At 55.9% G+C, this 15,809-nt stretch overlaps 3 protein-coding genes across 3 annotated transcripts in view; 1 reads left to right on the forward strand and 2 right to left on the reverse strand.

Annotated features, from left to right (window-relative positions):
* Window positions 1–2,744, reverse strand: VOLCADRAFT_31990 (uncharacterized protein; the record flags this gene model as incomplete). Its single annotated transcript, XM_002956191.1, has 6 exons — window positions 1–60; window positions 363–400; window positions 717–861; window positions 1,221–1,349; window positions 1,919–2,044; window positions 2,631–2,744. Coding segments are annotated over 6 exons (612 nt in total), but the record flags the coding sequence as incomplete, so codon positions are not given.
* A 4,674-nt stretch (window positions 2,745–7,418) lies between these two features.
* VOLCADRAFT_121494 (uncharacterized protein) lies at window positions 7,419–14,362 on the reverse strand (the record flags this gene model as incomplete). Its single annotated transcript, XM_002956192.1, has 11 exons — window positions 14,166–14,362; window positions 13,431–13,521; window positions 13,154–13,317; window positions 12,038–12,182; window positions 11,405–11,555; window positions 11,024–11,242; window positions 9,760–9,782; window positions 9,378–9,494; window positions 8,485–8,638; window positions 8,001–8,161; window positions 7,419–7,535 (listed from the first exon to the last, which is right to left on the reverse strand). Exons 2-11 carry the CDS (start codon window positions 13,509–13,511, stop codon window positions 7,419–7,421), a joined length of 1,332 nt encoding a protein of 443 aa, XP_002956238.1. The 5' UTR covers window positions 13,512–13,521; window positions 14,166–14,362.
* A 520-nt stretch (window positions 14,363–14,882) lies between these two features.
* The window catches only part of VOLCADRAFT_107128 (uncharacterized protein), a gene marked incomplete at its 3' end in the record, with an annotated part of 8,014 nt that continues 7,087 nt past the window's right edge, over window positions 14,883–15,809 (forward strand). The window contains exons 1-2 of the mRNA XM_002956142.1: window positions 14,883–15,104; window positions 15,321–15,473. Of these exons, the coding sequence (XP_002956188.1) occupies window positions 14,979–15,104; window positions 15,321–15,473 (279 nt within the window). The 5' untranslated portion in view covers window positions 14,883–14,978. The remainder of the gene's footprint in view (window positions 15,105–15,320; window positions 15,474–15,809) is intronic.

Genomic DNA, 15,809 nt, shown 5'->3' on the forward strand with positions numbered 1-15,809 from the left:
ACCTGGGAACAAGGGGGTGCCGGTGGCCATCTCGGCAATAGTGCAGGCGATACTCCAAACCTGCGCGATGCGACAGTTTCCGGCGGCGTCGGACTTGTGCGGTGGGGTCGGGTCGGGTTGGACTAAAAGCACAGACAACGACCTTGCTCAACCAAGAGTGCAATCACACATCCCTACAACATGAACCGAACCATGCAAGGAAAGGTGTGCGGGGCCAGGCGCGATAAGCCTTTTCAGAAAGGCTAGGCGGGCGGACAGGCAGACGGCGCTATCAGGTTGAAAAGACTAACGAGCAAAGGGCCACTTGAAGCGCGTCATGTCAGCTGTCATGTAAGCGCGCAGGGGTAGCAGCCGAGACTCACATCGGAGCTGGGCCCGTATTCGCTTCCAGCCAGGATTTCTGCGAGAGCAGCAGCAGCAGCAGCAGTAGCAGCAGTAGCAGCAGTAGCAACAGGGAGAGGGCATTTCAATGGTGGAACATTCGGCTGCCCTTCGTGCTATGGATAACACTGTTATAGCTTCCGCACAGCACTTCCTGCTGAAGTTAGTTGCAAGGGAAAACAAATGACGTGCTGTTCTGTCCACACATGTACGCGCGCCTGTATTTTATTCGCATGTGTGTTGGAGGCATGTAAATGGAAGTACAGCACTGCGGAACGTGCGCAAATGCATCAAATGGATCCGTTGATCGATCCCGCGATGGGGCTCTTGCTTACCGGGTGCGCGATACCAGCGAGTCACGATGTACGGCGTGTGCTCACCGCGTCCACCGACATGCCGTGCGAAGCCGAAGTCGCACAGCTTGACAACGCCATTACCGTCCAACAGCAAGTTTGCGGGCTTGATGTCCCTGTGCATAATCTGCAAACGAACAGGTAAAGAGCAATGCTGAACATTAGCTGCCAGGTGGAGACAGACGGACAGAGAGACAGACGGACAGAGAGATACACGGACAGAGAGATACACGGACAGGTAGACAGACGCGTGCGCACAATGCCCCAGGCCAAGCGCGATCAGGCTCACCCAGTCGCTCGCTCCATCTCGCCCTCGTACCCCACTTCCTGCTTGCACAACCCCTCATCCCCCCTCATGCCCCCTCATGCCCCCTCATGCCCCCTCATGCCCCCTCATGCCCCCTCATGCCCCCTCATGCCCCCTCATCCCCCCTCAAGCCCCCTCATCCCCCCTCATGCCCCCTCATGTCCCCAACCTGCACTCACATTTCGCTCGTGTAGATGTGCAACGGCTCGCAGCAGCTGCCATACAGCCGCCTTAAGAATGGCGTACGGTAGGCCCTCGGGATTGGCCTCCACCTCGTCCATGATGCTCGTCTCCATGCGCTCGAAAACCTAGACCCCAGCAAGACAGCAAATTAAGTAACAGTTCTCGTCAAGCTTCGCGATGGGGCAGCAAGCTCAGCAAACAGACAGCATGCTATGCGACCAGGCAACACTTTGACACACAGGCAGCACAGCAATTGACTCAGCTGCGGCTTGTGAATTTTCTGGAAAGCCGGGCGGTGCAGACGCACGTGTCTGGACCCTGTAGATCTTGACGTTTGGTAGCTTGGCAAGATGGGGACGGCTGAGACTGGCCTGTGCCTATCCATAGCTGCTCTCCATCTAAGTTTTCGCGGCGGCGAAGGTTGAGGACGGAAGCTGGACGGAGCTGTGGCATACATGCGGGGGGAAGAGACTTGCGAAGTAGAAAATGCTGACGGGTGCCTGAAGTGCGCTCAGGACGCTAAGGTGCATCGCCATGGAGCTGGGGAAGCCGTACGTGCTCCCCAGCGCGCCCTGCTGGCTCCTCCTTGCATACACATGGATCATGTGCGCCATCTTCACATGACGTTTGCCATGTCCATAGCCGTTGCCGTTGGGTAATCCTTCCACACATATTGACCGACCCAGCGACCCACCAGATGCACCCGGCCACTTCGTGACTGGAACGCGGAGAGGAGCTTCACAAGATTGGGGTGGTTGGCCGTTTGAAGCATCCGAACCTCGCGATGCACCAGCCGCATGACCGCCTTGCAAGTGTGAGCCTGTGTACATTGGAGTTATGTACTTGCATGAGTGCGTGTATAAGTAATTGCAGAATAAACATCTTAGGGGAGATACCCCGGATGCTGAGTTTCCTGGCTCGCTGCATTGGGATAAACAATGGGGCAAGAGTTTTAACGGGGGAGAGACTGATTCATGACTAGCTGGGCACATACACTACACAACACCACGTTAATGCGGGTGTCGCCATTTACCCCGCAGGTATCTTCCGAGCCGTACGGTAATCGATCGCAAATCTCCAATGGAGTACTGTCGTACATGTGCGAGTACATTTTTTATGATCCCATATGGGATCAAGGGCAACGTTGAGCTGCAGACTGCAGCTTCTGGCACAGATTCGAGTAAAGTACGAAGGTAACTGCTGCAGTGACGGACTTATTTTTTTTCTCGAATTCTGGCAGCACGTCAGCGCCCCTCGACGGATTTCCGTTTTAGTGGGCCGCGGCTCGCAATGGTACGGCCGCTTTGTCAAAGTGCAACATCCGGGCGTCACTTCATCTCTTTCTGCTTTTCCAGCTGGAACGCCAAAGATACCCCGGCCGCATTCACGTCTGTCGTACTCCCCACCTGCTTAAGCACCTTTATGGCGACTACACGGCATGTCGACTTGTCGATTGCGTGCCAAACTTCACTGTAAGCACCGCTTCCAATGCAAGCAATGTACTCGTATTTTTCCTGTATTTAATCGAGGGAGTATAACACATGTAAGTCTGGGTCGGCGTTTTCAACCCGACGTGCGGGCGGGCGAGGTCCTTTGTAGCAGACTGCAGCGGTGTCCATGCATCATGATAGTTTGCAATTGGCTACATATAAAAGTTTAACGGTAGATATGAAATATCTACTTTGGATGATACCAAGCGACTGCGTGGTGAAAGCTGCTGGGGAAGTCGGGCTGGCTTGCCCGTAGAAACTCAGGGCCAAAAAGAGATGTTTGATGCCTCCACATTTTGAGTTGAATACCTATTATGGTAATACATGTGATGACGTTTGCCGAGAATGGAGGAAAAACCGACATGCGAATAATGTCGAAGGACAGTAGCAGGATCATTACAGAAGGAAAACAAACATGCAGAGGAGAAGTAGTTAGGCAGGACCAAGCGAGGAAGTGAAATTAAGCGGGTGTTCATGCATAGGACAAAGTCATATCCCCACGCTGCTGGTCATTCATGTTTTTGGTGATGCCCTTGATAGAACGAAAAGTGGATCGGACAGCCCCCAATGAACCGAAACACGTTCTTACCCTGTTCATGATAGCTTTCAAAGGAAATCTTGGCTTATGTCAGGATGATGATGATGGTGGTGGTGATGGTGACGATGATGATGAAGACGTTCAATCACAAGATAAAGGACTGCAACGTCCTTGCCGTCGCTCGCGAAATCCCAGAAGCGAGTATTGCGTAATTGTGAGAGTTGTCTTCGGTTTCCGCGGTATCTTTACTTTTATGCTTCTAATCGTGACATTCTGTACGGGCCGTAATTCGCGGGACGCCTGTTAGGTCTGGTTACTAACGTTATCTTGTAGGCCTGACGACTGACCCGGACAAGCGCAGCAGTGATGATGAACTTTAAAAACAGTAAATATAATACTCTTATGTTTCATTTCGTTCTTTTCTGCAGCCACAAGCTCGGGAAAGGCCATAACTGGCGCCCGTATCCGGTAACGGTAACGCGGCATAACTACGGAAAAAGCTGAGCGGTGGACAACGGTGCGCGTATATACATTAAGTTGATTTACTTGAGATAACAAAACCTTTTCATGCGATAAAAGGCACTAGCTCGGATACGGAGCTGATACGGTATAAACGGCTTGAAGCCACTGTTAAATGCATAGCTGAGAAGTAGCTCAGATGCAGAGCTCATACGGTACGAATGACTTGAATTTGCTAAACGCGTTCTGCGTATTTCAGCCCGCTGAAAGAAAACAACTATCAGCTACTATAACCTTGGTCTCATCTAAAACCTGGCCACAATATTTTGACCCTGCTCTCCAAACCCTTTGTGGTCCTTCGCATTCTTGCGCCTTGCGATAAGGCCTGCGCCGACCTAAGTCGCAGGCCCCAGGTCCGGCTAGGCCTGAGACCCGTTCGTACAACCCGCTACTCATTCTCCCCTGCATTATGTAACGTGTAACCTGGAGCAACCCATCCTGTTCTGATATGCGTCGTCGCGTCCACTCATCAACAGTGGAAGTAAATACTATAACCATGCAGCTGTCCAGGGTGGCCCAGCGGCTGGAAGCATCCAGGATGGTGCCGTCGTTTGCGTGACGTAAAGTTTTTTGCCGGCAACCTCTCGAGAATGAGGACGGTAATGTGCAGTGCAATGGTTGCAGGTCATCATCGGCCCAGAGCGCGTAATCCCTTTGTCGTCTGTTCCCCTTCCCGCGGCGTTTCTGTGTGAGTCTCTCCGCCGCCCACCGGCGCATCAGCCCTGTGGCGCTGTCTTTTCCACCTCGGTTCGCATCTCGCATGATAATGGCTCGACTCGATGGCGCGGAGAGGCCCCCGCCCCCGCCCGCCCCCGCATACGTAGACTGGCCCCACATATATTTAGATTGTATACATAATCCTGCGGCCTGCGACAGCGTCTAAGGAAAGTCCACTAAATTGTGGACTTTTCTTATCTTAGATGCTGTCGTAGGGGGATGGCCGTTTGCGGCATTCATCTTCAACCTGCAGGTTGAAGGTGGTGGGCTGGTGGGCTGCAGCTGCAGCCCACCAGCTGGTGGCTCAGCCTCCGGAGACCCTTCAGCCCGCCTTCATCCCCGCCGCCACGAGCCGTACCTCTATTGTCCATCGAGTTTCACGACCCTATGGCGTTTCGTCGTTCATGGATTGTAGCTGCTGCCGCAGGAAGTGACTTTGGGGATGGTTGGCGTCCTAGCCGGCACAAAGCGTGGTGGCAGTGCCCTGCAGTGCTGATGTTTCCTGTTTGGAACGACCTGTTTGGACAGAACGGAGGGGGGTTGCAGAGCGGTCAGGATGCGGCGAAGGGTCGTCGGGCACACGGGAGGATACGAATGGGAAAGAGTAGGATAGAAATGTGGACCCCCCAGGATAAGGACAGCAGAGGGCCCGGGACGGCGGCAAATTTGGAAGGGTCGGCAAATTTGGAAGGGCCAACCTATCAAGGATGAGGATGGTGGAAGTGTCAGTCACGCGCTTTTCCAAGAGCCTTCACCGCTGAAAAGCCTATTATCTTGGCATTTTTCCAGTGGAGAGGGGCTGACTTGTTCTTTAGAAGCCCTTTTTCGAACGCAGAAGAACTAACGGCCCTGTACCGGCGTTCCTGACTGTACGGGAGTACTCGGTAGAGCAGCTTAAACAAGCAGCTGCAGTGTGGGCTGGCGCAATTGCAACAACGATTGTTAGACACATTCTAGTGCGATGTACGCGAAAAAAAGCGCGATACTCCTTGACCTAGGAAACGTGCGTAAGCGCAAATTTGCATTTGAGCGTGCCGGGAGGTTGCCTAATGCAGCCGTCCAACGCAAATGCGGTAACAGCTGATACGTGGCTTGATTTCTGGAAGTCGCGCGTTGGCTAAACGAGGGCGTTACATATCCGTCTGGGGAGTAGGTTCCCAGGGCGGAACCCTCCTTCAATATCAGAGCTCGGCAGAAACGAACGAAGTAAGGGGCCTTCGGATCCTATTACTATTGCAAAAGACGGTTCCCTATCACAATAAGTTGAAGCTTATGCTTACGCCTATAACGTTATGGTTTACACAGAAAAATGCTTACAAGCGTGTGGCAAAAGGAATACGATTTTCCGTCAGCCCTAAGACGGCCATCTATAGCAATCATATGGCATCTGCAAGCCGAGCCTCGAAGCACGTTGTTGTCCGGCACACAACAACGAGCGCGGCAAAACGACACCGGCACCACCACAGGCGTCGGCGTCACCAGTTTCTATGCGTCCTCTTTTCAATCTCACATATGCCTGCATATGTGCCCCTTACGACTGCAGATTTCCCAACTCCCTGCCACCGCCACACGCCACGCTGGCATCTTGGCATCTTCGTGATTAACGCCCGTCCCCAACAGCATTCATACGCACACTTCGTATGGCATCCAGCAATCGCGGGTATCATGCGGATACCTGGCATATACATTCATCCAAACCTGCCGGGTAGTTGCGAAATAATAATCGTAGCCTCATATCGCTTGCAGTGGCTGTATTCTGGCGTTACCCCTCTAACAGAGAGCGCACCTTGTCCCCACCCTCTCGCCGCCACCCTCACCCTCACCCGCTCCAATCACGCTCGCGCCAACTAGCTAAAGGAGGAGCAGAGTGAGAAAGGGAAGAGAGTGCATCACTTTTCTTGGCCGCATATAAAATGATGCACCTCCAAGCAACGAGCTCATGTAGTCCCAATGCTGCCGGACGCGCTTCTATACACACACGCACACCCACGCCACGGTGCGCGTGTATGCAAACATGTATATATGAGGGCTGTATGTCTGTCTGCATTGACGTACGTATGTATGTGTGTATGTACATGAAAGCGTTGCATTCTTCTTCCGCGCCCGTATTGGATCAGGTGCCATGGAAACGAGGCCCCACGAAAACTCCTCCAGCAGCCTCCAAACATTTTAACGCCACTTCCACCGTCACGTTTACGGGCCCCGTCTTCTCTCCCACACCCCGGATCCAATGGATCCCGGGATCCGCCCCGTCAGCCCCGGGCACCGGATCCAAACATCACTTCATTGAAGTCACGTGCCCCATCTGGGTCGGTGACTGTGTCATCAGCTCCGTGCACCGCGCCTGCTGACGAGCGATTTCCATCTTTGCCATTTCACCAAATTCAATCATACCCAATCCGCATCAGGTCCACAATTCATTTGGATTTTCCTCTTTGATACAGCCCCGGCCCCCTCTTCTTCGCTTCGTCTGAGGAGTCAACTCACGAATATACTCTAGGCAGGCGGCTGGCAGAGGTTAAGGCCTGACTTCTGCTCCCAGTTGACCCAGTCGACCCGGGTTCAAATCCGCCTGCCGGCTCCTCGGGTGTTTGAGGAGTGATGAAATGGGAGGTGGCCCCCCATCTTATGGACGGTGTAGGACGTGATAATATCAACTTGCGAGCTGACCAGGAACTAAGTTGATGCGCCGTTGATCCGCTAGATTTGGTTGGATGCTGGTGGTGAGTTGCCGAACCCAACGAATACATTCTGAAGTCGGATGGGGTGACGGATTAGGGTGCCCCTCTAGCAGGGGAGAGCAGGGACTGCCCCGGGAAAGGGGGCCGCTGGCGAAGTTAACCACCCTGTAACAACATACATACTCTAAAATGGAATTGCAACAACTTGCACCTTGAGCTGCGACCTTCTCTGAGGAGAGCTCATGGAGCTCAGCGACCCGCCCTCTTCTTCAGCAGCTCCGGCACGTCGTCCGCCTGCGCCAGCTTAGACAGCAGCGTTTCCTCACCTCGCCGGGCAGCCGTCAGGGAAGAAGGCAGCCTCCAGATCTGCAACGCATGGGGGGGTGGTCCAGGTGGGGTCGTCATCGCCGCCATCGCACGGCGAATAACATAGCATCAATCAACATAGCCTCAATCAAATACACAAATCAAAACATAAAGCGATCATCACGCAACTCTACGACGCCGGTTGGTCGGAAATTTCACAATGCAGGCAAGTGAGCAAACAGGCACGCAGAGGCAGGCGGGGCAGAACAGGGCGGCGCTGTGGCAGTGGCAGCTAAGAAGCGTCGGGGAAAAGAGCCGTTTCAACAAAACTATGGATGCGCCGCTGATCACTTCCACTGATGTGCATGAGCTGTCTGGGCGAGGGGCACCTAGTTGAAAGGTCCCCGCTGGGCCACGGGACACCGAGCCCCCCCCCCCGCGTTAGGGGGTTCACAGGCAGGGCCAACCCCAACCCTATATGCCGTCATACACTCGAACCCCAGTTCGAACCCCGGCCCCACCCACCTGAATGCCCGTTGTGTCTCCCGTGGCGAGCAGGTCAGGCTTCCGCGGGTTGAAGGCCAGTGCGTACACGGGCTTGCGCATGCCGTTGGCGTCCAGAGTCAGCACCGGCCGGATGATCTCATGACCCCGTATGAGATCGTACATGTACACACAGCCGTCAGCTGCAGCAACAGCAGCAACGGGTTGACAGTAGCAATGGCAGTTAGCAGTAGCAGTCAGCAGTAGCAGTTAGCAGTAGCAGTTAGCAGTAGCAGTTAGCAGCAGTTAGCAGTATTCAGCAGCATTCAGCAGCACAAAGAAGGAGAAGAAGAAGAAGCTAAGATGAGACAACAAGGCAGGATTTAACACTCAACCACACATTTCCATTTAACCACAAACCATCATAATACCTCCCCATGCACTTCATCCCATCTTCCCTCCTAACACGCACCCACCCCAACACACCCATGCACGCGCCCACCCACTCAGCTGGCCAGCTACCCACCCGCTGCCGCCGCAAAAACCAAGGGCCTGAACGGGCTCCACTGCACCGCGAACAGGTAGGCAGCTGTGGGCTCCAGGTGCAGCAGCGGCTGCATGCGGAGAGATGAGTACAGCCGCACACTTCCATCCGTAGAACTCGTCAGGAACAGCTCCCGCTGCGGGAAGACGACGAGGGAGGAAGAGCGGGAGGGGGGAAGGGAAGGGGGGGGAGTGGGTGCCGAGGAAGACAGGGGAAGAGGGCAAAGGTGTCACAAGACAGGCCTCGGAGACACCCCTCTGCGGGAGGAGGGCTCCACGGGTGCCACACGCAAAACAGTCAGCCAGCCAGTCAACTAGTCAGTAAGTCAGTCAAGCAATCAGTCAGCCAATCAGTCAGCCAATCAGTCAGCCAATCAGCCAATCAGCCAGGAAGATAGATAGATAGATAGATAGATAGATAGATAGATAGATAGATAGATAGATAGATAGATAGATAGATAGATAGATAGATAAATAGATGGCCAACCAGCCAATTCGTGCCATCCCCTCCCTCCTGCCTTCGCACCGCCAACCAACAAGTCACAATACTTTCGCTCCGAAGTGACAGCGACAAGGCGCGAGGAGGACCGACCGCTCGTCGACCCTCCCCTTTCTGAACCACCCCCTTCCTCCTCTGTATCTGTGTCTGAACCCCCCGCCGCCAGATGTGCGAAATGGAGTTCCTGGAGACATGAGACACACACTACACATAGCCCAGCCGGTGAGCATCCCCCTCAGGCGACATCACCACCACTACCACCACCACGACGACATCACCAGTACCGAGCCCATCAACGTATTGATTGGCGCCTCCCCTTCCCCAGGTGCCCCCGGCCAGGGCGTGCATGCACTTCTCGCCCGACGCCGGCATCGTACCTGGAACGGCGAGCAGTCCAGCCCAAACACCGCACCCGCGTGTGTCTGGTAGTTGGCCTCCCGCACCGGCGTCCGCAACTCCACGCGCTCACCCGCCGCCACCGCCCGAGTGAACTCCTGCAAAGATTTGACGGGGCAAAGGACGCACCAGCAAACACGCAAGCACAGATGCTCGTGTGTGCGTGTGCGACAGTGCTCCAGTGCTTCCTGCTGGCGGCTCAGTCCCTTAACACACACACACACACACACACACACACACACACACAGACAGACACCATAGAATGCAGCACTGTCTCCAGCTATCCGTGTTTGTAAGGTGCGCGGGGCAATCGGCCCATGCACTCCAACTGAACACGTGCCATTGGGAACAAACACCACGGACCGCACTCCGAAACAACTCGAGAGCTGGGCAGCAGCAGCAGCAGCAGCAGCAGCAGCAGCAGCAGCTGGCGGCCGCGCCCTGTCAGCCCGATGGCGCTCCGCCGGCGCATGACCGGCGGGATCCCGCGGCAGCTGCCCTACGTACGGCCACCCGACTGCAGGTGGCTTCCGACTCTTTTACCACTGACGGCCCCCACCCGCGCGAGAGAGAGGCGGCCTGACCGGCCTGCCCTTGCACGCTCCGACGGAGCGGCCCGCCAGCGGACACCCAGCCACACAACCCTGGACGTGAGCCACGTGGCGCTGTACCTCCGCCGGCACCGACCACTCCCCGAGCCCCAGATCGGTGCTCACCATGAGGGCGCCAGGCGGCTCACAGCCCTGCCAGGAGTGCCGAGCCACCAGTGCCGCGCCCGCCGGCTGGCCATGACAGACAGACAGCCCAGAGTCTCAGACCCTTCCTCCTACCCATCCGTACAGCCCGGGCCGCAGCCCAGGCCGAAGCCCGGGCTACGGCCCATGCAAGAGCCGAGGCCAAGCCCACCCCCCCCCCCGCACCCATGCACCCCTCCACAACCCGGATCCTCAGCCCGGGCGCTTCCTTGCCTTGGTATTGGCGTCGTTGGTGTCATTGTAACATTTGAAGATCTTGCCGCCCTCCGTGCCAACCAGAAACGTGCCGGCGGCCTCGCCAGCCCCGCCAGCGGCTGCCGCCGCCGCCGCTGCCGCCGTCGACGAGGATGAGGACGAGGATGCGCCTCGCGCCTCGCGCTGGAAGCACATGCAGGCGCCGCCCCAGACGAAACGCCGGTCAATGCCGGGCTGCGGGAAGATTAGCTGGTACCTGCGGGACGGGCGGGTGGGTGCGTGGGTGGGTGGGTAGGGTTCGGGGCAAGAGGTTATAACTTGGCGGTGGCAATGGAATGGTTGAAGTGCTTGGGCACAAGGAGCAAGAGTGGGAATGACGGCAGCGGCTCAGTTCATGAAATAACACACGTATATATACATATATACACGTATATATACATATATATATACGGACACCGACATACACACACACACACACAGAACCACGCATATACACATAGCCACAGCTGCGCACACCATGGCTATGCACACCCGTTGTCGTACCCGTACACCGGCGCCTCCAGCTTGTGCCAGAGCCATATCAGCACACGGCCGTCAGCGCCCAGCGTCACCAACCGGTACGCCTTGTCCTTGGTGCCGTACTTGGCAGCATCTGCGCCGCAGAGGGACCCTCTCACCGCCAGTGCTAGTGTCGGTGTCGGGGGCCGCTGGAAACTGGGGGCCACTATCACCACCACCTTTTATCACTATTGCCAGCACTATCACCACTATCACCACCAGCATTGTTACCACCATTACCGCGACTGCTGCCACCACTACCACTACCATCACGACCACCGCTACCATAACCGCCACTCTGGGATTTCGTTCAGGTCGCCTTCCGTTGGGCGTGAGTCCTCGGAGCAGCAGGACGAACCGCGAACGAGGGGCTCGAAGGGGCCTGATCCTGCTTTGCTGGATGACACCCAACCAATGGACCAGTGGACCATGATGCACCCAACCCGGCCACAGCCACGGCCACCCACTCCGCTACACAGCCAGCAGCTAGAAAGACCCACCCGTCAGGTTGTACTGCCACGTGATGTTGAGGATCGGCTCCATGTGCCGTACATCCAGCAGTACATCAGATCGGCCCCGCTGCTGGTCGCCCTCTGTGCTGAGGTCCCAGACGTAGAGCTCGCCGTTGAAGGTGCCCCCCGCGATGAGCGCCTGGACGGCCGCGAGGGGGGGTGGAGAGGAGCGGGGCGCGCGAGATGGGAAGTGAGTTGCGGGGGAAGAGGGGATGAATGAAACCTCCTGGTGCCATGGATGGACGGATTTGTGGATTAGTTGATTAGATGATTTGTTTATTGATTGATTGGCTGGCTGGTTGAATGATCGTGTGTTTGTGTGTTTGTGTGTGTGTTTTACATCCGCTGCTTGTACATACGAGCAATTAGCGGTCCCGCCTTAACGAACCAAGAGATTCCTAATTAGGCGATAAAGGCGCTAAAAGCAGCTAGGAAGCGCCTGTGCGCACCTAGGCAGACCAGAACGTGCACGCCTAGGAACACACGCCCACGCACACACGCACATACACATGTACAAAATCATACACACAAGAACACACACACGAACACGAACACATACATACATACATACATACATACATACATACATACATACATACGCACACATTACACGTATCTCACCGGATGCGCCGGGTGGAAGGCGCAACTCATGAGGCAGGTGTCCGTGTCGATTCGCTGGTCGGGTCGGCAGGTGTTCACCTCCTCGCGACCGAGGTTCCACGTGCACAGCGCTCCAGGGAACGTGCACCAACCCACGACGTCGTATCTGTCGTACACCGCGGGCCCAGATAGACACAATTACATACATGTCTGTCTGTATGTCTGTGTGCCTCAATGATAGGGCCGAACAAGAAATATATGTCCCATAGGAGCTGTAGGTTTTGGCATGCATCGTCCTCATTTATAAGGCCTTCAGGGCCTTCAGGTTCGTCAGCGCTGTCACGTGAGTTCCATCTGATGGAAAATGCACATCTCGATGCACTGCGCACAGCATTCTCGCGAGCCTCGCGCCTCGACAGTGCGCTTTGCCGGAAGCACTCAACTGACGCACAGACATGCATACCTACAAAGAACGCCGCGCGCGGAAAGAGCGCAGGCGACAGGAGGAAAAAGCACAGCATAAAAAGAGCGCTGCACAAAACAACAGCCGACAGAGAGGGCGCCGTTCCAGAAGAAAAGAAAACTCAGGCCCCGCGTCCTCCATTTCACGCTCTGTAGTAGCTGGCCGCTGAAAAGGCCTCTCGAGATGCTGGCGGTATTTGTATAGCTTTGCGCGTATTTGTATAGCCGTACTGTGTACCAGCTACTACACGCTCCGCCGCTCGGGCCGTTCTGTCGGGCCTTCACAGCGGTGAAGTTCTCGCGTGCAAACAGGGTGCAGGGTGAGGTGCAGCAGCGGAAGCTGCAGCGCGCAGCGGCGACCCCGGGGCTTGGCTGCATGGCTGGGGTCGGCGTGGCTCCGTACGCGTGTCAAAAGGATGTGTGGTGCCAGCCCAGGAGCCCCCCAGGAGCTTCCCACTCCCCCACAGGGACCCTGTGCCAGCCACATGCACAACCACACAAACAACCAGACACATCCACAACCACAGCTACGCCATATCGACAACCCTCTGGCCCTCCATTCCTCCGACGGCCATCCACTTCCTTTTTCACCTTCCACGCTCTGACGCGACCCGGCGCAGTGCTGGCGCCTTCACGGCCCTGGGGCCTGAACTGCTCTGTACTGCACATTCGTACCTGCCATACGACGCCGCAATGGTCTGTCCCGTAGCACTCCAGGACAGGCACGTCACCACCAGCTTGTGCTTGTTGACCTGGGTACTTGTGGCGTTGAGATCCACGGCCGTACCCGTGTCGTCGGGCTGGAAGGGAGACAAGAAGTGCATGCAGGTAGCGGGCTCCTGCGGTTGGGGGGGACCCGGGGGGGGGAAAGCCAGGGCTGGATGGGCGTATTGGGGAAAACAAAAGCACCCCTCCCTCGCCCGGACGGGGCCCTCCACAGCACCATACGGACCTGTTCCTCGTCGGCCGCCCTCGTGAGGGGCTCAAGCACCTCTGCCTCCTCGGTTGCCTTGGTTAGCTCGACCGCCACCATGCCCTCCACCCTGCATGCGCGCATCCAAGAAGCGAGGAGGCGGATGGGAAAGACGAACCACGAACGAGTGAAGCTGCTGCGGAGGCGAGGAGGCGGATGGGAAGGAGAAGCCGCTGCGGATTCCAACCAGGACTCATGCCCCATTGGCGAATGGCGCACATGAATTAGGGCGATTGTTCGGGTGATCGTTATCCGCCGTCGGTTTAACCGTGCATTGAGGCAACTGAGCGCCACATTGTGGCGCTCAGTTGCCTCTATGTCCTCAAGAGGGAGAAACATGGTTAGTAAATGCCGATTCCAGGCACAACACTCGCAACACTCTCAAAAAACAATGGCAAGTGCTGGATCAACGGGAACGGCGCAGGTATTGCCGCGGGCTATGAGGTGGGAAGTTAAAAGAGGGCTGGAGGAAGGAGGGCTGGAAGAATGTTGCCCTCCGCAGGGCCCGGGTATATCTGGGTTACGCTCGCTTGAGCGCGCGGCGCCCAGGTGTGCGAGGACAGGGTATGTTCGAGTGCCGACGGTCCCGTTGTGCTCTTAGGCTTAGCCGGGTTCCCTTGGGGATCCACTGGGTCTGCAGCCGCTTGGCCCCACTGCCAGGGACTCCAGGGGATCTCAAGGGCATGGAGGCGTGTGAGCTGTGTTGCGACTTACTTTTTCACAAAGTCGGCCAGCCCCGACGCCTTAAGCTTTGACGGAGATGTGGGGCGACCAGGATCGTCGGTTTGCGTGCCGTGGCTTTCCCGACTGCCTGTTTGTGTTGACACCTCTTCAGCCTTAAGAGGGCCCGTCTCCGTAGCCACCGTGTTACTGCCGATAACGACGCTCCGCCACGTACTGGGGACATCCACCTGCGGCAGCATGTGACGTCGCCATGTCGACCGGTGAAGAGTCTTAAATGCGCCGCCGCTGCATGAGATACATACTCGAGCGTCCCCTGGAAGTGTATCTTCAAAATCGGGCGGTACGCCTGCCATATTCTCGGGCAACGGAAGGAAGGCAGCCAGTTTCACGCGCTAATTTGATCGCAGACCAGCACAGAAATTGCCTACAGGCCCATATGTATATTCCTGTGTGCCTAAGAGGTTGAGGATGTATTGTCTTAGGAGTTCGGAAGCCCGCTCGAAGAGCCTTGCAAGGAGCTTATGTCAGGTTGAGTAAGACACAAAATGAATAGCAAAGAACAAAAATTAATAATCCATAACAACACCATCGAGGCTTCCTGAGTTGAATCTCGGTTGAAGAAACAACTAACGTGCTGCCCGGAATACGGCATCGTCCACTTGTAGCTATGCAATCCAAAACGGCAAGCTGGGGAGTGTAAACATCCTTGATTCTTTGTCCTTGACCCTGAAGACTTGGCGACCGATGTCTGTTCATGTGTGCAAACTTTGTATTTGCATTGATCTGCGGACTTGACCAAATCTTATCAACTGATTTACGTCACAATTCATCATTGTTTTAGACATGATGGACAAAGCATTGGCTCAATGCCTGCTCTTGATCACCATTACCTTCACAGCGTCAGCAGCTGCAGCAGGGGCAGCAGCTGAAGATTCCGTGTTCGGGAGCCGTGACTTGAAAACTGTGCTGGTGCGTTACCGGTACTGAGCGCCGCCACAGATTCTGTTGTGGGGTGTAACACAGTGCACAGCTGTTTGAGATTGAAGGTCATGGCATGTTGTGCCTCCTCGCCTTAGCGAGAGCCATGCACATGCACGAAGAAAGTTTGACGTTGTCGAGCTGGTGTATATGATACCGTAATCCTCGGGACGTGAACGGTTGTGTGCAACGGTCCCTGACCCACAGGAGCGCATCGCTATTAATAAAGAGGTGATGGCAGCAGTATCAAATGGCGCGCTTATCACGCCGAATGGCAAATATGGGATGCTTAAGCTATGGATTGATGGCTGCCAACGCGCGGGCGTCAAGAACTTCATGGTGATCGCCATCGACGACGACGTACGTGCTGTCTACCTTTGGGAACAAGTTTTTTAATGAGGGGGCCGGGGGCAGCGGTGCTCTGAGAGGGTCCAGGCGGGCGGCTGGGAACTGGCTCAGGGCTTTCACCACACCATCGTGTTTAATTTGCTACATGTACGGGCTTTCCACCGCTAAAGCGTGTGCAGCCCACGGCTACTCTATCTGCTACGCCAAAATGGCCGACACGTAGCCAGGCTGGGTTTACAATGCTCCGCCAGCGGCAGCGCGCCCAGCAGGTCCATAAGGCCCTTCCCATCAGTACCCTGCATGACGCTGCCATGTTCCAGCACGGGGCGTGATGTAAAGCCTCCAGCC

The sequence above is a fragment of the Volvox carteri genome, assembly GCF_000143455.1.
Source record: "Volvox carteri f. nagariensis unplaced genomic scaffold VOLCAscaffold_58, whole genome shotgun sequence".
NCBI classification, from domain to species: domain Eukaryota; kingdom Viridiplantae; phylum Chlorophyta; class Chlorophyceae; order Chlamydomonadales; family Volvocaceae; genus Volvox; species Volvox carteri.